This window comes from Calonectris borealis, chromosome 27, assembly GCF_964195595.1.
Source record: "Calonectris borealis chromosome 27, bCalBor7.hap1.2, whole genome shotgun sequence".
NCBI classification, from domain to species: Eukaryota; Metazoa; Chordata; class Aves; order Procellariiformes; family Procellariidae; genus Calonectris; species Calonectris borealis.
In genome coordinates this window covers 6,570,844-6,595,388 of record NC_134338.1, presented here as the reverse complement: position 1 = coordinate 6,595,388, position 24,545 = coordinate 6,570,844, and the positions used below count along the sequence as shown (strand labels likewise).

The 24,545-nt window shown below is 68.7% G+C and overlaps 3 protein-coding genes across 3 annotated transcripts; 2 read left to right on the top strand and 1 right to left on the bottom strand.

Annotated features, from left to right (window-relative positions):
- The first annotated feature begins 2,246 nt into the window (after positions 1 to 2,246).
- Positions 2,247 to 4,336, top strand: MYL7 (myosin light chain 7). Its single transcript, XM_075175014.1, has 6 exons — positions 2,247 to 2,342; positions 2,613 to 2,688; positions 3,176 to 3,280; positions 3,365 to 3,443; positions 3,525 to 3,573; positions 4,086 to 4,336. Exons 1-6 carry the CDS (start codon positions 2,307 to 2,309, stop codon positions 4,185 to 4,187), a joined length of 447 nt encoding a protein of 148 aa, XP_075031115.1. The 5' UTR covers positions 2,247 to 2,306; the 3' UTR covers positions 4,188 to 4,336.
- Positions 4,337 to 7,445: 3,109 nt separating this feature from the next.
- POLD2 (DNA polymerase delta 2, accessory subunit) lies at positions 7,446 to 14,290 on the top strand. The gene is made up of 11 exons (XM_075174610.1): positions 7,446 to 7,564; positions 8,410 to 8,685; positions 10,907 to 11,028; positions 11,911 to 12,034; positions 12,112 to 12,226; positions 12,478 to 12,676; positions 12,814 to 12,894; positions 13,282 to 13,439; positions 13,559 to 13,686; positions 13,786 to 13,887; positions 13,995 to 14,290. The coding sequence occupies exons 2-11, from the start codon at positions 8,466 to 8,468 to the stop codon at positions 14,150 to 14,152; spliced, it is 1,407 nt and encodes a 468-aa protein (XP_075030711.1). The 5' UTR covers positions 7,446 to 7,564; positions 8,410 to 8,465; the 3' UTR covers positions 14,153 to 14,290.
- Positions 14,280 to 21,612, bottom strand: AEBP1 (AE binding protein 1). The gene is made up of 21 exons (XM_075174577.1): positions 21,314 to 21,612; positions 20,749 to 21,150; positions 20,417 to 20,488; positions 19,818 to 19,889; positions 19,596 to 19,682; positions 18,889 to 18,987; positions 18,672 to 18,761; positions 18,305 to 18,382; positions 18,151 to 18,225; positions 17,957 to 18,066; positions 17,736 to 17,875; positions 17,550 to 17,634; positions 17,312 to 17,456; positions 17,137 to 17,225; positions 16,846 to 16,969; positions 16,553 to 16,749; positions 16,265 to 16,444; positions 15,844 to 16,186; positions 15,594 to 15,733; positions 15,409 to 15,508; positions 14,280 to 15,319 (listed from the first exon to the last, which is right to left on the bottom strand). Exons 1-21 carry the CDS (start codon positions 21,603 to 21,605, stop codon positions 14,769 to 14,771), a joined length of 3,471 nt encoding a protein of 1,156 aa, XP_075030678.1. The 5' UTR covers positions 21,606 to 21,612; the 3' UTR covers positions 14,280 to 14,768.
- Between the last annotated feature and the right edge of the window lie 2,933 nt (positions 21,613 to 24,545).

The window sequence follows — 24,545 nt, the reverse complement described above, 5'->3', positions numbered from 1 at the left end:
GGGGGCACCCCAGCTTCCCCCTCCCAGCACTGACCCCCCCAAAAGGGGGCACAGACCCCCACCAAGGGCTAAATCCCACTCCCGCCAGCAGCAGGACCCCCAAATCCCGTGGGTCCCAGCCCACGCCAAACAGGGGGGGACACATGGGTGACCCCCACGGGGCTGTTTCATGCTCCAGGATGCCACGGCTCAGCCACCTTCCCAAGCAGCCAAAAATAGTGTCCCCCGCCCCCGGTGACACCCGGGGGGCCCGGCCTGGCTTGTGTCCGGCACAGCCCGGCGGTGTCAGCACCCGGCGCCAGCGCCAAGTTTGGCTCGGCCGCCCGCCCGCATCTGCCGCCCGATTTAGCTCGGGGTGACAAGGCGGGGGATAAAAGCTGGGGCACCCCGGGGAGCCCCAGCCCAGGGCTGCGGCGGGGATGGTGAGTGCGGCTGGGGACCCCCCCAGGAGCCGGGAATGGGGGCATCTTGGGGTATTGGGGTCCCTCTGGGGGTCTGGGGCACCCCAGGGTGTCGGGGTCCCTCTGGGGGGTGTGGGGGCACCCCAGGGATTTGGATCCCCCTGAAGGTTTGGGGCACCCCAGGGTATTGGGGTTCCTCTGGGGATTTGGGGCACCCCAAGGTGTGTTGGGTTCCCCAGAGAGTCCAAGGCAGGGTTTTGGGGTACCTCTGGGGCACCCCAGAGTGTTGGGGTTCCCCGGAGGATCTAGGAGCACCCCTGGGTGTTGGGGTCCTCCTGGGTCACCCCAGGGTGTTGGGGTTCCACAGAGAGTCTGGGGTCACCCTAGGGTGTGGGGGTCCTCCTTGGGGATCTGGGACACCTTGGGGTGTTGGGGTCCCTCTGGGGGTCTGGGGCACCCCAGAGTATTGGGGTGCTTCTGGGGCACCCCAGGGTGTTGGGGTCCCTTTGGGGATTGGGGGCACCCTAGGGTGTGAGGGTCCCTCTGGGGGTCAGGGGCACCCCAAGGTGTTAGGGTCCCTCTAGGGATCTGGTAGTGTTGGGGTTCCCTGGAGGGTCTGGGGCACCCGAGGGTGGTGAGGTCCTCCTGGGGCACCCCAGGGTGTGGGGGGTCCCTCTGGGAGTCTGGGGGCACCCCAGGTGTTGGGGTTCTCATGAGGGTTTGGGGCACCCCAGGGTGTTGGGGTCCCTTTGGGGGTCTGGGGGCACCCCGGGTCTGGGGGCACCCCAGGTCTGGGACCCACTCAGGCTGTTGGAGTCAGCCCCGGGGCTGTGGGCCCACCCTGGGGGTGTGGGGCCACCCATGGTATGGGCCATCTTGGGGGTCCGGGGCCACCCTCGGACATCTGGGGCCACCAGGGGGTCTGGGGCCACACGGGGTCTGGGGCCACACGGGGTCTGCGGTCACCGTGGGGTTTTCGGGCCACCCCAAAGTGCGGGGTCACCCCAGGCCCAGGGGGGCTGGGCCACCTTGGGGGGCTGGGGCCACCGGGGGGGCCTGGGCTTCCCTGGGGGGGGAGGGGTAGCCCTGGGGTCTGGGTCCGCCTGAGGGACGGGGCCACCCCAGCGGTGCCACCCCTGAAGCCCCCGGCCCCGCAGGTGGCACCCAGCAGTGCCGGGATCCCCCCAGCTCATTGGAGGAGGGGAAGGGGATCCCTGCTGCTCTGATTGGCTGTCCGGGATGGGGGAGGGCTGTGCTCTGATTGGTGGCAGCCCTCAGCCAGCAGGATTCCCTGTCTTCTGATTGGTTGCCACCAGAAAGACATCCTTGAGCTCTGATTGGTGGCAGCCCTCAGTTAGCAGGATTCTCTCTGTTCTGATTGGCCAAGGCCAAACAAAAAGGATTCCCTGTGCTCTGATTGGCTGGGGGACCAAAAAGGGATTCCCTGCACTCCGATTGGCTATGGCCAAAAAAGAAAAGGGGGTGGGGGGGTAAGGCTTCCTGCGCTCTGATTAGCTGGGACCAAAAAAGGGATTCCCTGCGCTCTGATTGGCTGAGGCCAAAAAAAGGGATTCCCTGCACTCCGATTGGCTGAGGTCAAAAAAAAGGGATTCCCTGCGCTCTGATTGGCTGAGGTCAAAAAAAAGGGATTCCCTGCGCTCTGATTGGCTGAGGCCAAAAAAAGGGATTCCCCGCGCTCTGATTGGCTGAGGCCAAAAAAAAGGGATTCCCCGCACTCTGATTGGCCGGGGCCAAAAAAAAGGGATTCCCCGCGCTCTGATTGGCCGGGGCCAGACCAAGGCTTCCCCGCGCCCCCGTTGGCTCCCGCAGGCCAGCGGGCGGGCGGGCACGCGCGGCAGGGCGGCGGCCAGGCGGGCGCAGCGCGGCTCCTCCAACGTCTTCTCCATGTTCGAGCAGTCGCAGATCCAGGAGTTCAAGGAGGTAGCGGGGCGGGGGGGTCCCGGGGCGGGGGGGTCCCGGGGCGGGGGATCCCGGAGCAGGGAGAGCCAGGGCGGGGGGTCCCAGGGCGAGAGGTCCTGGGGCGGGGGATCCCGGAGCGGGGAGAGCCAGGGTGGGGGGTCCCAAGGCAGGTGGTCCCGGGGCGAGAGGTCCCGGGGCGGGGGGAGCCAGGGTGGGGGGTCCCAGGGCAGGGGGTCCCTGGGCAGGGGGTCCCAGGGCTCAGCCCCCCCCGACTCCCCTGCTCTGCTCCAGGCCTTCAGCTGCATCGACCAGAACCGGGACGGAATCATCACCAAGGCGGACCTGAAGGAGACCTACTCGCAGCTGGGTCAGCGGGCGCCGTGTGGGGACGGGACGGGGACGGCTGTGGCACTGAGTCGGTGACAGTGACAGGAACAGTGACAAGTGCGGGACAGTGATGGTGCCAAATTGGAGACAGGGACAGTGCCAAGCTGGGACAGTGGTGATGCCAATTGCAGGGACAGTGACGGTGCCAAGGTGGGGACAGTGACGGTGCCAAGGGTGGGGACAGTGATGGTGCCAAGTGGGTGACAGCGACAGTGCCAAGTGTGGGGACAGATGTGGTGTCAGGCACGGGGAAGTGGCGGTGCCAAGTGAGGGGACAGTGACGGTGCCAACCGTGGGACAGTGACAGCCGGGGTCACCCGGGTGTGCGGAGGGAACCGCTCGCTTTATCTCCTGAGGGACGCGTCCCAGCGCTCCCGCTGGCATCTCCAGTGGCACCTCTCCCCTCCCGGGGCCAGGCTGTCCCCTGTGCCCGGTGCCACGTGGCCTTGTCACCGTGTCCCCCCCAGGAAAGACGAATGTGAGAGACGAGGAGCTGGAGGAGATGCTGAAGGAGGGGAAGGGGCCCATTAACTTCACCGTCTTCCTGACGCTCTTTGGGGAGAAGCTGAACGGTGAGTGGCCCCGGGTGTCCCCCGACACCCCCCGACACCCGCTGGGGTCAGCCCCGAACCCCACCTAACGCCTCCGCCCCCCAGGCACCGACCCCGAGGAGTCCATCCTCAACGCCTTCAAGCTCTTCGACCCCGCCGGCACCGGCACCGTGAACAAGGACGAGTGAGTGGGGGGCAGCGGGGACCCCGCAGGGGGACGGGGACAGGAGCTGCCCCCGGGCTTAGCCGTTCCCTCTTCCCGCAGGTTTAAGCAGCTCCTCCTGACCCAGGCAGATAAGTTCTCCCCAGAGGAGGTGAGGCGGCTCCCCCGGCTATCGCTGTCACCATCACTGTCACCGTCACGGTCCCCTGCGCTGGCCCCTGCCCACCCTGGCCCTGTACGAGGGGGGACAACAGGACCCTCGGGGGAAGCAGGTGCCCAGGACGCCTGGCTCTGCCTGCCCCCGGGGAAACGTGGGGAGGGGGACACAGCCCCCACCCCCACAGATCCCTGTGTGTCCCCCAAAGACCCTGTCCCCAAGGTCCCCGTGTGCCCGGCCCCATATGGCCCCATCCCTGAGATCCCATGTGCCCCACTGGGACCCTGTCCCCAAGGTTGCCGTGTGTCCCCCATAGACCTTGTCCCCAGGGGTCTCCATGTGTCCCACACGGACCCTGTCCCCAAGATCTCCACGTGTCCCCTGCAGTCCCCGACCCCAAGATCCCCACGTGTCCCCGACAGACCCAGTCCACAAAGTCCAGGTGATCCCCACGTGGCACCCCGCAGGGACCCGTCCCAGCCCCCCGGCTGCGTGTCCCCACGCAGGTGGAGCAGATGTTCGCGGTGACGCCCATCGACGTCTCGGGGAACATCGACTACAAGTCCCTGTGCTACATCATCACCCACGGGGACGAGAAGGAGGACTGAGGGGACAGCGGGTCCCCCACGCTCGCTCCGCCCAAATAAATGACCAAACGAGGGGCTCTCGTCCGTCTGTCCATCTGCAGCCGCCCCGGGGAGGGAGGCAGCTCCGTTCAGCCTGTGTTTTGCACCCCCGCATGGCTCCTGGTGTCCCCACGGAGCTGGCACGTCCCCAACAGAAGGAACAGCCCCCCTCGCAAAGGATGGGCTCCCAGGGGACCCCCGGTACGGGGGACGGTAGGGCCACCGTCCCCAGGAGACACGGTGGCCTGGGGCGAGATGTTTTATTGCACGGGGAGGGGGATCCGGGGGGCTGGGGTGGCAGGTGGGACGGGGTTCGGGTGCCCCCTGGGGTGGCAGGGGGGTCGGGGTTTGGGGGGTGGCACTTGGGGCTGGCTGCAGGGCTGAGCCCTGCGGAGACAAGGAAGGAGCAGTGAGTCGGGGGCCACCGTCACCCTGTCACCCCCAACGCAGGTGCCAGCGAAAGTGGCTCCTCCAACCTCCCCCCCTCTCTCCAGGATGCATTTTGGGGTCCCCTGTCTCACCCCCACCCTACAGCGGTGCAGGCAGGTTCTGCAGAGGACCCCCAAGTGCCCTCCCACCCCCGGGGCAGGCGTGGGGTGCAGGGCGCAGGATGTGGGGTGCGGGGTGCAGGATATGGGGTGTGGGTGCGGGATACGGGGTGTGAGAATGTGGGGTGCAGGATGGAGGATGTAGGGTGCGGGATGCAAGGTGTGGGATGCGGGGTGCATGATGCAGGGGTGTGGGAACGCAGGGTGCGGGATGCAGGATGCGGGATGCAGGATGCATGGTGCAGGATGTGGGGTGCGGGATATGGGGTGTGGGTGCGGGATACGGGGTGTGAGAATGTGGGGTGCAGGGTGTGGGGTGCGGGGTGCAGGATACGGGGTGCATGATGCAGGGGTGTGGGAACGCAGGGTGCGGGATGCAGGATGCACGATGCAGGGTGCGGGATGTGGGACGCAGGACGTGGGATGTGGGGTGCGGGATGTGGGGTGCAGGGCGCGGGATGTGGGGTGCGGGACGTGGGGTGCAGGGCGCAGGATGCGGGGTGCGGGACGTGAGGTGCGGGACGCGGGGCGCGGGGCGGGTGCTGACCGGGCTCAGGCCCTGCAGAAGCCGAGGGCGGCGCAGGTGTCCCGGGGCCGGTCGCCGTTCCGCAGCGCCTCCCCGATCTGCTCCCGGTATTTCCTCACCAGCCGCTTGCAGACGCGGCCCAGGCGCTTCCCCAGGGCCCCGCAGGCCTTGCCCAGCGCCGCCTCCACCGCTGCCTGCCGGGACCGGCCCCGGCGGCGTCAGCGGGGCCGCGCGTGGGGCGCCGGCCCCCCGCCCCGCTCCCCTGAGCCCCCCCAGCCGCCCCCTCACCTCGTCGGGGTCCTCGCCCGCCATCGCCTTGATCCGCTGCAGGATTTTGGTGCAGAGGCCGCACTTCTGCCCCCCGCCCGGCGCCGCCACGTCCCCTTCGGCCACGTCGCGCTGCCGGGGGGACAAGGCAGACCCTCAGGGCTGTGCCGGCCCCGACGCGGGCGGGGGGCTGCCCCACGGCTGGTGCTGAGGCCGTGGGGCAGCGGGGCCGGGGCTCACCAGGGCCGGGCTGTCCCAGAGGCGGCGGCACTGCTGCTCCGGGCGGCACCGGGCGGCCGCCGCCACGTCCGGGCACCAGGACGCGGGGCCGCCCTGGCAGGGCTCGGGGACCGCGGCCCGCGCAGCTGAGCGGGGACGGGGACGGTGAGCACGGCCGCGGGAGCGCAGGCCCGGCACCGAGGTCCCTGCGTGCCCCAGGGGTGCCCAGACCCCGTCCCCACCAGCCCCGGGTGCTTGGCCCCGCTCAGCACCCGTCCCCGCCATCCCTCCTGCCTGTCCCCGTGTCCTCCTGTCCCTGCCACCCCCAGGTCCCCACGCAGACCCTGTCCCCGCCATCCCTCCTGCCTGTCCCCGTGTCCTCCTGTCCCCCCCATCCCTGGGCGCACATCCCCATGCAGACCCCGTCCCTGCCATCCCCAGGTCCCCACATAGACCTCGTCCCCATTGTCCCCGCCGTCCCCCTCATGCCTGTCCCCACGATGTCCCGCCATCCCAGGGTCCCCACGCAGACCCCTGGCCCCTCGTGCCTGTCCCCACGATGTCCTGCCACCCCCAGGTCCCCACATAGACCTCGTCCCCATTGTCCCCGCTGTCCCCTCGTGCCTGTCCCCACGATGTCCCACCATCCCAGGGTCCCCCACGCAGACCCCCATCCCCAGGTGCCGTCCCCAAGCACGCTGCCACCCCGGCTGCCATCCCCGCTGTCCCCTGTGTCCACCCCTACGTGTCCCCCTCCCCTCCACCCGGGGTGCCCGTCCCCCCCACCCTCCTGCTCGGGGACGCGGGGCAGGAGAGACCCCCGTTACCTCCCGCCGCCAGCAGCACCAAGAGGAAGGCGGCAGCCATGGCGAGCCCACTCGAGAGGGTGACGGCGGGTGACAGCGGGTGACAGCCGTCCCACCCCGACAGCTTTTATACCCCGGGCTGCGGGGACGGCCGCGCCACTCAGCGTCGCCGAAACCCAAAAAGCCCTTAAAATGGAGCGGCGCCGGCTCGCCAAACCCCTTCCTCCCTCACACCTCCGCCCCCCGCCCCCGCGGCAGGAAGGGGGGACGGGGTGGGGGGGGCTTGCCCCAGCCCCAGGGCCCCCCAGAAACCGCCCCCCGAGCCCCTGCAAGCCCCAGGCCGCGGGTGTGGGGGTGCTGCCCGTGGCCCCAAACCCTCAGCCCGACTGGGGCCGTGCACAGGGCCCTGCGAGGGGCCCACGAGCCCCCCAGAGCCTGGGGTGGGAGGTGGGCGTGGGGCCGGACCCTCGTGGGGTCCTGGGGGTCCGTCTCGGTGTCCCCCCCGTCCCCCCCCACCCTCGGTGGGGTCCTCTGTCCCCGGTCCTCTGTGGGGTCCCGGGGCGGGGGCCGCTGCCCCCCCCGGGGTCGGTCCTGGTGTCCCCGATCCCCCCATGGGCTCCGTGGGGTCCCGGGGGTCTGTCCTGGCCCCCCGTCCCCTCACGGGCTCCTTGGATCCCGGGGGTCGGTCCCGGTGCCCCCCCGGTTCGGTCCCGGTACCCCCGTCCCCTCCCGGGCTCCGGGGGGCCCCGGGGGGCCCCGGGGGGCCCCGGGGGTCCCGCCGCCCCCCCCGTTTCCACAGTAACGGCCTCGCGGCGCTGCCGCCGCCACCACCAGTGGTTGCCACGGCGACCCGCCGCCTTGACGTCACTTCCGTCCCGCGGACACGCCACTTCCGGGCTTTGCGGCGTTCGCGCCCTTTCCCCCCCCCCCCTCCCCATGGCGGGCCCGTGGTGCCGGGCTGGCGGCCCCCCCCGACCTCTGACCTCTGACCCCGTACGTGACCTGCGGCCCGGGGGGGCCCGGAGGGGACTGAGACCGGGGGGGGCCGGGGCTGCCCCGCTCGGGGGGGCCTTGGGGGACCCTCCTGCCGGGGGGGCGATGGGGGGCTCGGGGGGGGGGCTGGTGCCTTTTGGGGGTCCCCGGAGGGGGTCTGAGGGTCCCCGGCCCGAGGGGCTCCCGGGGTCCTGGGTCATGGGGGGGACCCTGGTTCGGGGAGCGGGGGAAGGGAGGTCCTGGTGCCCCGCGGGGGGGCTGGGGGGTCCCTAAAGGGTCCCGCTGCCTGGGGGGGGGGGGAATTTGGGGGGGGCTGGTGTCCTTGGGGGGTCCTGGTGCTGAGAGGTGGTTTTGGGGGGGGGTCCCGGTGCCCTCGGGGGGGTCTTTATGCCAGGGGGTGTGTTTAGGGGGTGTCCGGGGGGGGCTGGTGCCAGGAGGTGTCCGGGGATCTGTGCAGGGCTCCTGGTGCCAGGGTGTGTTGGGGGGGTCCCAGGGTGGTCCGGTGGGCAGGGTGGATTTTGGGGGGGGGGCTTTGAGTGTCCTGCTGCCGGGGTGTGAGGGGGTGGGTGTCCTGGCGTTTTCCTGGCAGCAGGATGAGTTTGGGGGTGCCCTGGAGGAGGGGAGGGAGAGGAGGGGGGTGCTGGGGGGGATGCGGGGGGGTTAGACCTAGGCCTGGTTTGTGTTTTGGGGGGCGAGGGGGTCAGTTTGGGGGTGGGGGCCGCCTCCAGGGAGGGATTCGCAGCATCTCGGGGTGACAGTGGTGGCCGGGGTGTGCCGGGCTTTGGGCTGTGCCGCGTGCCGGCCTTAATTTGCCAGGATCCTTAATTTGCCCGTTTGCTTTCCAGACCCGCCATTAAAATCCTCCCGTGTCCAGCCCCGCTGCTCCGCCCCGGCCCCCACCATGTTTTCGGAGCAGGCGGCCCCCACGGCGCAGGGTTTGCTGGCCCCCCCCTCCGCCGAGGCCTCCACCTTCGCCAGGGTGCCGGTTTCGGCGTACGCCGATTGCTCCCAGCCCTTCCAGCTGGGCGAACGCAGCTTCAGCCGCCAGTACGCCCACATCTACGCCGCGCGCCTCATCCAGATGCGGCCCGTCCTGGAGGAGCGGGCGCGACAGAAGTGGGGTGAGTCAGTTTTGGGGAGTAACCCCCCTCTTTGGGGAAGGAGGGCAAAACCGTGCGGCCGACGCGGCGCCCGCTGGAAGCACTTCGGTGTTTTCTTTTTGCGGGTGCTGCCATCGGTTCCTAAGCTTGCGCAAACGTCAGGAGTCGAATAACCCACGGGTGTTTTTTTGGGGATGGTTTCTCTGCCGGGCGGCGTCCCAACGTTTCTAAAATCACTTTTAAACATCAACAGTGCGGAGAAAACCTTTGTTTTTTTTCTCACCAGGCCAGGTCAAAGCTTCCACTCGCTGTGGGGAGCACAAGTTAAGCGCGAGGGCTGGCGGGGTGAGGGGCTGGCGGGCTCCCCCGGCCAGGAAGCGGGGGGCGGGAGAGGCGCCGCTTGCGCCGGGGGGGGCCGTTTCCCCGCCCGGCGGGGCCGCGTTAGCGGTTAGCGGGTAGCATCCTCGCGCTAAAGAGTTTCCATCTGAAGGCGTAACGGCGACGCTGGATGAAGCAACCGCCTCGCCGCTGCCAAAGCGCAGTGGCTGAGCTTTCTGGCAGGCCTCGGCGCGGCGCATGGCTCCCCGAGCGTGGTAAAAGCCTGTTATCGAATTTCACCCTCTCGGGCCAGCCAAGCTTTCGGCTTTGCCCTTCTATGGAGGTTTTCAGGCCAGCCGCTTGTTTTTCTTTCTCTCCCTGGCCCTGTGGGCTGCGCGGAACCGAGGGGAAGCAAAGCCCGCGCCGGGCTGTGCCGGTTCCACAGCGGATGTCGTTCTTTGGCCGGCCGCCCTGCGCCGTAACCCTGGATTTTGCCGAGGGTGACGGGAACCAGCGGTTTTGTAAAGCTCCGCTTCCTGGAGTCATGTGATGGGTCGAGAGTTCTGGGGTTTGTCTCACAGCGAGAAGTGCCTGCAGGCAAAATCTGGAGAGGGCAGCCCCCCTCCCCCTAAACACACACATTTTGGGGGTTAGAGCCAAGAATAAGAAACTAAAACTGGATTGTTTTTTCTGACTCCGAGCGTTTGCATTCCTGGGATTGATGAACCCGTTGTTTCCAGCTCTGCTGAGCCCGGGGTGCCTGTGATCGCAGCGCGGTGCTTTCCACCGGACAGGAATCACGTTCAGCAGGCGCGTGATTAGCAAAAGGAGAGTTTGGCGGGGCGGGAAAACATCACCCCACCGCCCGCAGCCAGCAGGGACGACCTGACGGAGGAGCCGGCGCGGCAGCGGGCTTTGGCAGCGTTGTTCTGGGAGAGGAGCCCGGCAGCTCTCGCAGCGCCAGCGCAGCCCGGCAGCCAGTCCTCCTCCCTCCGGGGCTCGAGCCTCAGGACGGCTGGGCTTGATTGAAACGGGGGGAAATAAAAGTCCTTACGGGCGCGTAAAGGAGGGGGCTGAAGCATCTCTGGGTCCTTGTGGGTGAGGTGAGAAGTCTTGGTGGTGAGGGAGATGCTTTTTTTGCTGTCTGCAAACGCTCCCCAGCCATAAAGACGACGAAGCGCTGGGGCTGCGATGCTCTTTGCACCTCCCGAGGCGCGTGCTGGTTCCCCCGGCCCGTACCCCCTGTGGATCCCCGGCCCAGGGACCTGTTTGTGCCTTTCAGGCAGAGGAAACCCTGCCGCTCCCCAGCAGCCTGTCTCCATCCCGGGATCTTCCCAAATGCCCGGCTGCGATGGGGATCCTGGCTTCCAGCAGTGATTCTGGGCAGAGGATCTGGCCCTGGCGGAGGCAGAGGTCAGACCTGGGGGTGGTGAACGATCTCTCCTGCCTGTCAAATCTGAGTGGGACGTTTGGGTCGTCTCCTGGATGGGGAGCAGGAACACCAGCAAGGGCAGGAGCACCGGTTCCGTGCCCGGGTGGGACAATCCTGGACCCGTCCACCCTCCCTTCGCAGGCGGAGCTGGACCTGTGGGCCCAGCGGGAGCTCTGCACGCTGTCCTGGGTGGCGGCTGGGAGCTGCAGGTCCCCCAGACCCCAGCATGACCCAGCTTTCCCCCCGCTCCACGCAGAGGAAATGCCTGCAGGCAGTACTGGCTCTCTGGTATGTTCCGTTGGCCCCATCTGGCCTACACATGTGAATTCGGCTCCGTGCCTCGAGGAGAAGCGAGAGGCTTTGCAACGTTCCCCCACCGTCTTTTGCTGGCCTCGACGTTCAGGCCCTTCCAGCTGGTCCCGGCCAGCCTTGAGCCTTGCCTGCCCTCGCAGCTGTCCCCGAGGCCGCCTGAGCCCCCGTTTCTCTCCGCAGGGAACGACCTGGCCCTGAAGAAGCTCTGTGAGCTGCGGGCGGGCGAGAAGTGCTGTGTGGTGGGGACGCTCTTCAAGGCGATGCAGCTGCAGCCCTCCATCCTGCAGGAGATCAGCGAGGAGGTAACAGCGGGGACGTTCCCTCCCGTGGGGCTCCCCCATCTCCTCCACACGGCTCTGCCAACGCACATCGGGACCTCGGCTGGCTTCCCATTGCTTCCCTCGTGCTCGCTGTGGCCGAGCAAGCGGGAACTGCCAGGGCTTTGACCTGGGGAGCCGGTGTATAATCTCTGTGCCTACCCCGTCTGAGACGCCGCCGCTCTTGGTGCCACCCCTTTGTGCCAGCGTGCACCATGTATGCGCCTGCTTGGTGTTGCTTTTCCTGCCCTTGGAGGGTTTGGATCCAGCAGAGCAAACCCCCTTTCCCTGCTGCAGGGGAGGAGGATGAGGGGGGCGTCCAGGGAAGCTCTGCCGTCCCCATGCGGTGCCGGGGGCCCATCTGCTCCCAGCCGGCTCGTGGGGAGCACGTTGGGAAGTTTGGAGCCTGCTTGTCACGGCATGAGGTTAGCACCGTGCCTGCCGGGCAGGGTTCAAAGGGAGCAGAGCGCTTGCCGGGGCGGTGATTGCAAACACATTTCCCGAGGCGAGCCAGAGCGCCGTCTCCCGCCGCCTGGCTGAGCCGCTTCCTCCTTGGCCAGGGAGCCGCGCTCGTGTTTGCTTCGCCGGGGCGCTGCGGGGAGGCGTTAAGCAAAACCAGCTCGTCCGGGTGGCGTGCAGCTGGGCGAGCAGCGCCGAGAGCTGCCGGGGCCCCCAAAGCGCCGCCTTCAAAGTGGCAGCGGGGGCGTTGGCCAGGCCGGCGGTGGGGGGCCGCGCCGGCGGCTCTCATGAGTCACGCGCCCGCGCTCTGGTTTCCACGAGCGGGGTTTGGCTGGGCGGGGGGGAAGGGCCCTTTGGGGCAGCTCGGCCTTGCTGAGGCCATCACAGCCTGCCCTGTCCCCCCCCCAGCACAACCTGGTGCCTCAGCCCCCCTTGCCCAAGTACATCCACCCCTCCGACGAGCTGATCCTGGAGGATGAGCTGCAGCGGATCAAACTGGAAGGAGCCGTCGAGGTGCAGAGGCTGGTGACAGGTAGGGGACGATGGCTCCTTGGTGGGAGCCACCTCCTGGGCCCTGGCCGGGGGCTGACTGCCCGCTCTGTGCCGTAGGGACCATCTTTGCCGTGTACGGCTCCGAGCAGGACGATGGCAAGTTCCTGGTGGAGGATCACTGCTTCGCCGACCTGCCCCGGCTGCTGCCCTGGAAAGGCCCCAGCACGGACCGGTGAGTCTCCGCGGCGACCGGAGCGGGGCTGGCACTGCGTCCCCTGCCGTATCCCCGAGCCCTGGGGACCGTTTGCCCCATGCGCCCATTAGAGTAGGTGCCTCGTGCCAAGAGAGATCGCGGACGGGGGCTCGTGTCCCCGACGCGTGGCGCTCTGAAGCCCCTTGGTGTGGGCAGCCCTGGCGTCGCCGTGCGGGCAGGGGTTGGCGCAGGCAGGGAGCACGGCGTGCTGCCCGAGCCTCTCCGCCTAGGTTCGTCCTGCTGGTGTCGGGGCTGGGGCTGGGCAGCGGGAGCGGCGAGTCCCTGCTGAGCACGCAGCTGCTGGTGGACGTGGTGACCGGGCAGCTGGGCGCCGAGGGCGAGCAGAGCTGCGCCGCGCAGATCTCCCGTGTCATTCTGGCGGGGAACCTGCTGAGCCAGAACACGCAAAGCCGGGATACCATCAACAAGGTACGGCGGGGAAGGGGTCTTCAGCCTCCACCGTGCTCTCCGGGGCCCTGGCTGGCACGGGGAGTCCCGTGGAGGTGGGGAAGGAGGAATCGGAGAGGGCACGGGGTTGTGCCCTCACTGTTTCCCCACTGACCCAGGCCAAGTACTTGACCAAGAAGACCCAGGCGGCGAGCGTGGAGGCCGTGAAGATGCTGGATGAGATCCTGCTGCAGCTTTGCGTGAGTGCTTGGAGCGGGATAGGGTTGGCCGGGGACTCGGGTACCTTCTTAGGCAGGGAGCCTGGCTCCCGAGCCAGGGAAGCAGCGCTCTGCCAGCAGCCCAGGGGTGCGGGGTGGCAAACACCCCTTCCCTGGCCCCCAGCTTCCCTTTGAGCACCGCATTTGGTGCCGTACGGGAACGCAGCAAGAAGGGGAGGCAGCTCACAGCCCAGCTTCAGATCCCTCTCCCGGCATCTGGTCTCTGCGGTGAAGCCAAGCGGGGAAGTGGCAGGAGCCAAATCGGGGAGCGAGGCAGGGCCGGCAGCAGACTCCAGCCGGGGCTTTGCTCTGAGCCCCTTGGAAGGAGGGTGGTTTGGCCGTCCCCGGTAATCCCCGCTCTGCCCGCAGACCTCCGTGCCCGTGGACGTGATGCCCGGTGAGTTTGACCCCACCAACTATACGCTGCCCCAGCAGCCGCTGCATCACTGCATGCTGCCCCTCGCCAGCGCCTACTCCACGCTCCGGCTGGTCACCAACCCTTACCAAGCCGACGTGGATGGCGTCAGGTAAAAAATCGTGGCGCGCCACCGGCTCTGTGACAACTGCTGGCGGCGTGGGATCGCGGGGCAAGTCACGGCAAGTACAGCCATCCGAATCTCTCCCTCCTTCTCCCAAAACGTTGTAGGTTTTTGGGGACGTCAGGGCAAAACATCAGCGACATCTTCAAATACAGCAGCATGGATGACTACCTGGAGATCCTGGAGTGGACGCTGCTGGCGGGACACATCAGCCCCACAGCCCCGGACACCCTGGGTAAGGCGAGAGCTGGGTGGCTGCCGAGGTTTGAGGGGTGTTTGCCCCCCTCGAAGTGGTCCAGGTGCAGGTTCCCCTCCTAATTTCCATCCCTCCCAGGCTGCTACCCCTTTTACAAATCGGACCCTTTCATCCTCACCGACTGCCCTCACGTCTACTTCTGCGGCAACGCTCCCCGCTTCCAGTCCAAGCTGCTCAAAGGTGAGTCCCGCAGCCTGCAGGACCCCCCGATCCTCGCTCAGGGCTGGGAGCCCGCGCCGGGGAGCCCACCGAGGGCTCACGCGCCTGATGCCCGCCTGTCTTTGCAGGGGAGGACGAGCAGCAGGTCCTGCTGGTGACGGTGCCTGCCTTCAGCACCACGCAGACCGCCTGCCTCATCAACCTGCGCAACCTCAGCTGCCAACCCATCAGCTTCTCGGGCTTCGGGGCCGAGGACGATGACGGGGACATGGAGGTCGCACACTGACTGAGCAGGCAAGGCACGGACTCGATAAACCCCTGGCCCCTCGGAGGGTCCTGGTGGCCACACCTTGGTGTCATCCCCGGGAGGGCTGGCATGGAGCTGCCGGGGCACGGGAGAGAAGAGATGCTCGTACCAATATAACTTGATTTATTTGTGTAACAAAAAACTGTGTGGAGGGGACAGGGGCTGCGCCTGCCTCCATGCGGGCCCTGCCCTGGAGAGCGGGACCACCCTTGCCAGCCCCGCTGTGCCGGGAGACGGGGATGGGGCGAGGGCTGGGTCCTGCTTCACCCCCTCCCTTGCCAGGCAAGGGCTGGCACTGCCCAGCCCCGAGGGACGGGGCAGCACGTCCTTTCCTGCCTGGCTCTGGAGCCGGGCGAGGGGGACGCTCCGCAGCCGCCCAGCCTTCGGGGCGAGCATCGGCATGGCGTGCCCTGCAGTCCTAGGAAGCAGCATGGGTGAGGAGCTGGAGCCCACCCAGGGCGGGCTACCCAGAGCGGGCTGCCCGGGGCTCGAGGAAGGCTTTAGAAGCGGATGCCAGAGCCTGCGGCAGGCGAAACCAAACCAACCGCGAGCATCCGGCCTTGGCTCGAAGCAGGAGCGAGGGGACGAGCATCTCCTAGTCACCAAAGTTCACGGTGTAGGTCTCGGCTGTGGTGAAGGGCTGCGCCGTCCCCGTGCCCAGCTCCCAGGCCTCTGTCTCCGTCACCAGCTCAGTCACCACCTCTGTTTCCGTCTCCATCTCCCAGGTGCCGGCTGTGGGTGGCTCTTGGCTCCAGGGCACGTAGGCTGTGCTGCTGATGGGGAAGGGCAGGGCCGTGGTGGGCGGCGGGGCCGTGGGGCCACTGGCGGTCGTGGTGGCATTGAGACGCCGCAACCTCATCTGCTGCCGGAGTCGCATGCGGTGCCGGAGGCGCATACGCAGGCGCATGCGTTCGCGGGGCGTCATGGGGCGGCCGGGCACGATGCGGCGGATGGGCCGGTTCCCGTTCATGGCCATGATCTCCCGGATGCGTTTCCAGTTGGAACGTGACAGGACAAAGTTGCACTGGGTGGCCCCGATGTCGTAGAAGACGTTGCAGGTCTTGACGCTGGGGTTGTAGCCCTCGGCCCGAGCCGAGACGCGGTACTCGCCCGGGTTCAGGATGCGCCAGTAGTCCCCGCCACTGGCTGCGGACAGTAAGGGGAGGCAGCGGGGTGGGAAGGAGGCAGCGCGGTGCTGCCGGCACCCCTGCCCAGCACCCTACCCTGCACCCTACCTGTCTTGATGTTGTGGTTGATGCCCCCCACAACGATGGTGGCGTTGGCGATGGGTTCTCCCTGCTGATCCGTCACCAAGCCCTTGATGCCCCGATGGACCTACGCGAGGAAAGGGGACGAGAGGAGCCACGTGGGGCAGGCAGGGCAGCTGCCGGCTCCCTGCCCGGCGTGTCCCAGCACCTACCTGCTCCATGAAGGTGAGCAGCGACTCCTTGTTGTTCTCCCACTCCTGCTGCAGCTCGCTCTCATGGGGGAACTTGTCGCAGCCCAGGTAGATGGAGAGCTCCAGGCAGTTGGTGTGCAGGTAGCTGAAGTCATTCATGCCTGTAAAACAAACAACCAAGCGCCCACCCAGTCGCTCGCTCACACCTTCAGGTGGAAGGAACACGGGGTGGGCAGGCAGGCCGACGCCGTGTGGCGTGGCACCCACTTACTGCCAGCCCGGGGGTGCCACTTGGCCCCCTGCACGATGCCCATGGCGTTGGTCATGTCCTGCGTGTGGCAGCCCCCACGGAAGGTCTCGGTCATGGTGAGGTGGGCCGAAGCGTAGGAGATGGCGAGCCAGCGGAAGATGGCGTGGTCAGGCGTCTCCTGCAGCTCGGGGTTGTCGTCCTCGTAGTCATCCGGCGGGCGAGGAACGGCTGCCGGCGTCTCGCTGACGGGCCGGGCCGTGTCGAAAGGGTAGGACACCAGCTTCTCCCCGCCCTGCAGGTTGGCTCCCAGCACGAAGGGGTTCTTGTCCATCCACGCCATGACGGCCCGCGTCTCCACCGCCACCTGCCGAGGCGGGCATGGCAGCGTGAGACACCACCTCCCCACCACCGCCCCGCCGCCGTGCCCCGTGCCGTGGCTCACCGTGGCATCCTCAGCCAGGTAGTGCTCTGGGATGGGGATGTGGTAACTGGGGAACTTGTGGGGCACCAGCCTCCTCTCCTCGGCCGCCCACAGCGCCGAAGCCAAGTCAGGGAAGTTCTCAAAGAGATCGTAGCCCTCCTCCGTCCAGTGGCCCAGCGCCCAGTTGCCCAGCTCGGAGCCCTGCGGGCAGCCCAGGGCAGCGGTGAGCCCGCCGTCCCATCCCACCATCCCATCCCACCACCCCGCCGTCCCATCCCACCGCCCCGCTGTCCCCTGCCGTCCCCTTACCGCCTCGCGGGCCAGCTCATAGCCATCGGGGTTGAGGGACGGCACGAGGTGGATGCGGGTTTCGGATACCAGGCTCCGCACCCGGGGGTTGCCGTCGTGGTACTCCTTGCACAGGAACTGCATCAGCAGGAGCAGCAGCTCCCGGCCCAGCACTTCGTTCCCGTGCAGCCCCGCCGTGTACCTGAATTCGGGCTCGCCTGCGGGCAGGGTACAGGCAGGGTCAGTGTGCTACCTGCACCCCTGCCTGCGCCAGGGGACCGCGGCCGGGTCCCCCCGCACCTTCCCTTCCTCACCCGTCTCGTGCTCGCCCGGGTTGTCGGAGATCTCCATGGCGTAGATCTTCAGCCCCCGCGAGCTCTTGCCGATGTTGTAGATGCGGGTGATGGTGGGACACTCCTCATTCACCACCTTCATCAGCTGCGGGCGCAGGGGGGGAGACAGCGATGGGGGGGCAGCGCTTGGCGGGGGCTGAGCCCACCCCCCGTGGAGGAACCCACCCCCATGAAGGAGCCCGCCCCGTGGAGGTGCCCACCCCGTGGAGGTGCCCACCCCACCGAGGTGCCCACCAGCGCTGAGGTGCTCACCTGCCTCATGTCCTTGTAGGTGTGGTGGCGAAAGTCCAGGTTGTCGGTGGAGGTCACCTCATTCTGCTGGGCGTAGTAGCTGCTGACGGCTGCAGAGGGGACAAAGACGCAGTGGGGGGGGGGCCAGGGAGCCGTAACCCCCCCCCCCCAGTCCCTGCTTTGGGGTGGCTCTTACTGGAGAGGGGGCAGCCCAGGACCTCGAGGCGCAGGCAGAGGCTGCCGTTCCACGTCTGGGGGTAGATGCGGATGTAACGGGCAACCATGGGTTCGGGAAACTCAGTCAGCACCGGCGTGTCCTTGTCCACGTTGCCGTAAAACATCTGCCGAGGGGGGCGAGATGTAGCCGAGGGTGGGGAGAGAGTCCCTAACATCCCCCTTCCCACCCCGAACCAGCCCGTTTTGGGGTCCTGTACCATCTCCTCGTAGCCGTTGGAGTACATCACCCAGTTCTGGCTGTCGTTGCTGAAGCCCACGTAGAAGCTGGTGACAAAGTCCTCGCTGTGGGAGGAAGGGGACAGGTTGGGAGGGGGGGTCCCCAAGCTGCTCCCCCACCCCGTGTCCCCGGATCCGTCCCCTCTGGCTCGTCCCCAGCCCCGTACTGGATCTGGGAGTCACGGCCCTGGGTGATGACGCCGGTGAACTTGGTGGTGCGGCGGGTGTCCACCTCGATCCAGTGCGCCCGGCTGTCGTCCTCGGCGCACCAAGCCCCGTCAAAGAAATCGTCCTCATTGACGCCCGCCTGGGGTGGGGACAGCGAGGGGGTCGTGGGTGGGGGGGTCCGCCAGCGCAGGGGGGTGGGCGCGGGGTGGGCGACCCTCACCTGCATGTTGAGGCGCCCGCGCTGGGCACCCAGCCCATGGCGCAGCATGGAGGAGGCCAGGATCTGGTCGTCCTCGATGCGGTGGGACTCCAGGCCGATGGGGGGACATCCTGGAGGTGGAGGTGGAAGGTGATGGGCATCCCCTCCCCCCCAGAGGGGTGCCCGCTTCCCCCCCGGGAAACGGGGACACTCACTTGTCTTCTCCTCTGGAGGGGCCCATTCATCCTCGTCCGGCTCCCACTTCTTCCCTCCTGGTTTTTTGGGTTTTCCTGGAAAAGGGGTGCGTGAGGGGGGGCAGAGCCTGGGGGGCTGGGGGAAAGGGGACGGGGATGGGGGGCTGCCACCCACCTTTGCGGTCCCGGCCCTTCTCCTCCGCCCAGGGGTCCTCCTCCTCCTCCTTGCTGCTGCCGCCTTTCTTGGGCTTCCCTGGGGTGGGAGAGCGGCTGGTGGGGACGTGCCACCCACCCCGGGGACATGCCACACGCCCCGTGGATGTGCCACCGATCCTGGGGATGTGACACCTGCCCCAGGGACATGCCACCCACCCCGTGGATGTGCCACCCACCCCGAGGACGTACCGTCTACCCTGGGGACGTGCCACCCGCCCCAGGGATGGGCCATCCACCACGGGTATGTGCCACCCACCCCGAGGATGTGTCACCCGCCCTGGGGACATGCCACCCGCCCCGGCACCCAGCCCCTGCCCATCTCTCACAGGGTTTGAGTTTCTCCTCATCCGTCTCCATCTCGTCCTCTTTGTCCGGGTGTTTCCTGGGCTTCGGCGGGGGGGGCAGCCCGTACGCCACTGCGGGGTGCAAACGGGGAGGGGGGGCTGGGACACCACTATAGGGCTGGGGAGGGAGGGGTGGGTGCCACCGGTTGGAGCCCAGCTGGGCACGGAGGGAGATCCCCCCCCCCAGCTCGTTACTCACGGTCATCGTAGTCGGGTCGCTCGAAGCCGTCCTCGTAGTCCCCTTCGGTCACCAGGACGGGCGGTGGGGGGGGCTGTGGGGGTGGCACCTCCGGCTTCGCTGGAGAGGGTGAAAAAGGCCGTGCTGCAGATTTGGGGGGGGGCAATGGGGGTACCCCCATGTCCCTGTGGGGTCCCCCATGCTTCTGTGGCATCCCTGTGCCCCTATGGGATCCCCCATGTCCCTGTGGGGTCCCCCATGCTTCTGTGGGATCCCTGTGCCCCTGTGGGATCCCCCATGTCCCTATGGGGTCCCCCATGCTTCTGTGGCCTCCCTGTGCCCCTATGGGATCCCCCATGTCCCTATGGGGTCCCCCATGCTTCTGTGGCATCCCTGTGCCCCTATGGGATCCCCCATGTCCCTGTGGGGTCCCTCATGCCTCTACAGATCCCCACAACTCTACTGTGCCCCCGGGGGTCCCCCATGTCCCTACAGGGTCCCCATGTCCCCGCAGGACCCCTCTATATCCCCACGGGATCCCTGTACCCCCAAGAGATCCCCATGCCCCTATGGGGTCCCCTGCACCCCTTATGCAGTCCCCATGCCCACCCCAGCTCCAGGCTGCCCCCAAAATGATGTTCCCCTGTGTCCTCAAGGCTGGGGACTGTCCCCCCCACTCCATTCCAGGCAGTGCCAGCCCCCCCTTGTCCCGCTGTCACCCCACTTACGTGGCTCCTCGGGCTGGGGCCAGACCCTCTCCGGTTTCTTCCTGCGCGGGGGCTTGCGGGGTTTCTGCTGCCGCCGGATGTACTCGACTGGGGACAGAAAGAGGGGGTGGCACTGACTTTGGGGGTGCGAGGCAGAGGGGTAGGGGGGGGACACCCCCTCCCTCCCTCCCTGCAGGAGGGGGGACCCCAGCGGTCCCCCCCACCCGCGCCCTGGCACCGTACAGTCCTCGTAGTCCTCCCGCTCCAGCTGCTCGTTGTAGTCCAGTGTCGGTGGCTCCGGCTCCTCGGGGACCTCTGCGGGGAGGGGGCACGTGGGGAAGGGGCGCAGGGGGTGGCCCTGGGGTGGAGGGAGGTGGCACCAGGGAGCAGGGAGGTGACATTGGGGTGCAGAGAGGTGGCATTTGGGAACAGGGAGGTGGCCCCGGGTTGCAGGGAAGTGGCCCTGGGGTGCGGGGAGGTGACTCCAGGTTGCAGGGAGGTGGCACTTGGAAAGAAGGAGGTGGCCCCAAGGTGCAGGGAGGTGACACTGGGATGCAGTGAGGTGGCCCTGGGGTGCAGGGGGGTGGCCCTGGGGTGCAGGGGGGGTGGCACTGGGGTGCAGGGGGGGTGGCACTGGGGAGCAGGGAGGTGGCCCTGGGGTGCAGGGATGTGGCACTGGGGTGAAGAGTGGTGGCCCTGAGGCACAGGGAGGCGACACTAAGGAGCAGGGAGGTGACACCGGGGTGCAGGGAGGTGGCATTTGGGAACAGGGAGGTGGCCGTGGGGTACAGGGGAGGGTGGCACCGGGGTGCAGGGAGGTGGCCCCGGGGCAGGGCACTCACCAGGCTCGGGCTCGGGGCGCCAGTCCTCCCGACCCAGCTCCCAGGGCTCGCTCGGTGGCTCCTCCAACTCCCCTGGGGACAGGGACACAGAGCGAGGGGCTGGCGGTGCCCCGCAGCCCCCCCAGCCCCCCGGCAGCCCCACGCCAAAAGAAAATCCCCTCAGGGAGGAAGGCTGGTGGGGGCGGAGGGGGGTGACCCCAGCCGGACGAAGCCCAGCCGGCCATGGGGTGCCACCGGGAAGCTGAGCGGGACACGGGGTGACGCCATGGTGTGCCAAGCCCCCCCCCCAACCCAACCTGGCTGGTGGTGAGATTGGGCCCCCCAAGACTCACCTCGGCCACCTCCATCCTCCTCCTCGTAGGGTGAAGGCTGCTCCGGGAACCGGGGTGTCCCCGCATCGTCCTTGCCCCGCGGGGGCTGTGGGGTGGGGGGGGGCTCCTGGGGGGTGGTTGGTGGCTCCGGTGGCTTCTTGCCGGAGGGTTTTTTGGTGGCCTTGGGTGGCTTCTCCTTGGGCTTTTTGGAGCCTTTTGGGGGTTTTTCAGAGCCTTTTGGGGACTTCTCCTTGGGCTTCTTGGGGGGCTTGTCCTTGCCCCTGTCCCTGTCCCTGTCCCTGTCCTTGTCCTTGTCCTTCTTGGAGCCCCGGGGTCTCTCCTTGGGCTTCTTGGTGGGTTTGGGAGGTTTTTCCTTCTTCCCCTTCTTGGGTTTCTCGGGCTCCGTCAGCCGCCCCGGGGACCCTGGGGAGGGGGGGCAGCCGCCCCGCCGCGGCGTGAGAGGCGGCCATGGCCGGGCTGGGGGGGTCCCCGCGTCCCGCTGCCCCCCCCCCCAGCCCCCGGGGGACCCCGGCGGTGCCCGCTACCGGGGCAGCCCCGACCCGCGGTGCCGGTGCCGCTCGCTCACCGGTGCTGGTGTCGGTGCTGGTGTCGGTGCGGAAACCCAGGTCGGTGCCGAAGCCCAGGTCGGTGCCGAAGCCCAGGTCGGTGCCGAAGCCCAGGTCAGTGCCGTCCCCGTCGCCGTCCCCGTCGCCCTCCCCGCGCTCCCCGGGGCCGAGGAAACCGCGCAGAAACGCCTCGATCTCGGCGTCGGTGAGCGCGGGCGGCGCGGCGGGGCCCGGGGCGGCCCCGGGCGGCAGCAGCGGCAGCAGCGCGGCCGCCAGCAGGAGGCAGGAGCGGGGCGGCCCCGCCAGCCCCATCGCCGCGTCCGCCGCACCGGCCCCGGCCCCTGCCCCGGCCCCGGTCCCGGCCCCGGCCAGCCCGGGCGGGCGGGCTGGGGGCGGGCGCAGGAGCCGGGGGCGGCACCGAGCTGCAGCGGCGCCGCGCGGGACCCGCTCGGCTCCGGCACTGCACGGGACCGGCACTGCACGGGGACCGGCACTGCACCGGCACTGCGCGGGGACTGCACTGGCACTGCACGGGGACCGGCACTGCACCGGCACTGCACCGGCACTGCGCGGGGACCGGCACTGCATCGGCACTGCACCGGCACTGCACGGGACCGGCACTGCACCGGCACTGCACGGGGACCGACACTGCACCGGCACTGCACCGGCACTGCACGGGGACTGGCACTGCACCGGCACTGCACGGGCACTGGCACCGCACCGGCACTGCACCGGCACTGCACGGGGACCGGCACTGCACCGGGACTGGCACTGCACGGGGACTGCACTGGCACTGCACGGGGACTGCACCGGCACTGCACGGTACCAGGAGTGCGCTGGCACTGCACCGGGTCTGGGACTGCCCGGGAACCCGCACTGCACGGGCACTGGCACTGCACCGGCACCGGCACCGCACGGGGACCGGCACTGCACGGAACCGGGACGGCACTGGCAGTGCACCAGCACTGCTTGGGACCCGCACTGCGCGGGGACTGGCACTGCACTGGCACTGTGTGGGATCTGGGTTGCACGGGGACCAGCACTGCATTGGCACTGGCACGACATGGGAACCCGCACTGCACAGGACCTGGCACTGCACGGGGACCAGCACTGCATCGGCACTGGACTGCGTGGGCACCGGCACTGCGTGGGAGCTGGCACGGCACTGGTTGGGAACCAGCACTGCACCAGCACTGGCGCTGCGCCGGCATTCACACTGCACCAGCACCGTGCGACCGCAGCAGCACTGCATGGGCACCCACGCTGGCACCACGCGGGCAGCAGCACCACGCGCAGTGCACTGGCCTGGCACCAATACTGCAGCGGAATGGGCGCTGGCACTGCGCCTGCAGCAGCGGCACCGACACCATGCCCACTGCACAGCGCCTGCACGCGCTGCGCCCCTTTGCACACCCACGGCAGGCGTCGCGCACGGAGACACCGCGCCCTGCGCGCCAGCGCCGCGTGTGCACGTGGCCCACAGAGCCCACGCTCACGCGCTGCAGCCTGGCACGGACGCACAGACACCGCGTGGGCACACGCACTGCACACGTGGCACTGCACGCACACGCTGCATGCGTGACGCTGCACGCACAACACGCGGGAGCCCCACCAGCGCACAGAGCAGCACGCTGACGCGTTGCCCACGCACCGCACATGCGTCCCTGCACACGCGTGGGCGACTGCCCACGGGCTCCCTGCACACGCACTGCAAACGGAGCACGCAGAACGCGCTGCATGCAAGCAGGTACCACGCACACGGACCATGCATCGCACGTGGGACGCAGCGCACACGCGCTGCACACGCAGTCCATGCACACGCGTGACGCCCCTCCCCCGACTGCCCCCCGCCCACCCCGTTCCCCGGGAAGGGGGGGCAGGATGGGGTGCGCGGCCCCTCCAGCCCCCCCCGGGTGCCACCCGAAGCGCGAAGGGGGTGCGGTGGGTGCCCCCCACCCGCCCCGGCCCCGCAGGCTCCCCGGGCCGTGCGGTGGCCGTGGGGCCACGTGGCGGGCTCAGGCCGCCCACACTCGTCCCACGCGTGGCCCCCCCGGCCGTGAGTCACTTCCCAGCAATGCTGCGGCTGGGGCCTGCGGGGAGATGGGCGGGGAGGCCCCCGCCCTGCGCCTCCCAGTGCCTCCCAGTGCAGCTCCCAGTGCCTCCCAGTGAGCCTCTGCTGCAGCCCCACTGCACCCATGCAGCACCCAGTAGTGCCCCCCGCTTCCAGCTCTGCTCCCAGTACAGCCTCCCCGACCCGTTACGGCTCCCCCAGTTCAGCCCCCGCCAGTACAGCCCCCCCCCAGTACAGCCCCACCATTCCCAGTACAGCAACCCAGTAGAAACCCCTCCCAGCGCAGCCCCACCAGTACAGCTCCCAGTATACCCCGCGCACCCAGTACAGCCCCCCCAGTACAGTCCCCACCCACTACAGTCCCACAGTACAACCCCCTCCCAGTACAGCCCCACCGGTACAGCTCCCAGTACACCCCTTCCACTTCAGCCCCTCCCCCGTATAGCCCTCCCAATTCAGCTCCCAGTATAGTCCCCCTTCCCAGTACAGCCTCCCCCCAGTAGACCCCCCCTGGCAGGGCAGAGAGCTGGGACCCCCCCCCCGGGGGGGTGGCCCACGGGTGGCACCCGGTCCCCTTGGTGACAATGGGTCCCAACAGGCTGGGGGGTGCCGGGAGGGCGGGGGTCCCAGCGGGGTGGGGCCCGCTCTCATCAGGGTGGAGGGGTCCCATGAGGGTGGGAGGGTTCCAGCGGGGTGGGGGGCCCCAGGAGTGTAGAAGGGTCCCAGGAGGGTGGGGACAGCAGGCGGGGTGGGGGTCCCAGCGGGGGGGGGGGGGGGGGGGGAGTGGTCCAGGAGGGTGGGGATCCCAGCGGTGGGGGGGGGGGGGGGGGGGTGTCCCATGAGGGTGGGGGTCCCAGCAGAGTGGAGGGGTCCCATGAGGGCGTGGGGGTCCCAGCAAGGTGGGGGGGTCCCAGTGGGGGGGGGGGATCCCAGGAGGGTGGGATGGTCCCAGCAGTGGGGGGGGGATCCGAGGAGGTTGGGGGGGTCCCAGTGGGGAGGGGGAGTCCAGTGGGGTGGGGGGGTCCCAGTAGAGTGGAGGTCCCAGGGCTCGGTGCCCCCCATCCCTACTGTGAAGGTCCCCACTCGAGGCCACGTGCCCCCCCCGGGGGAGCCCACGCGGGGCCAGGACCGTCCCCCCCCCCCCCCGTCCCCACCCTTTCCTGCTGCCTGAGTCACGGCCG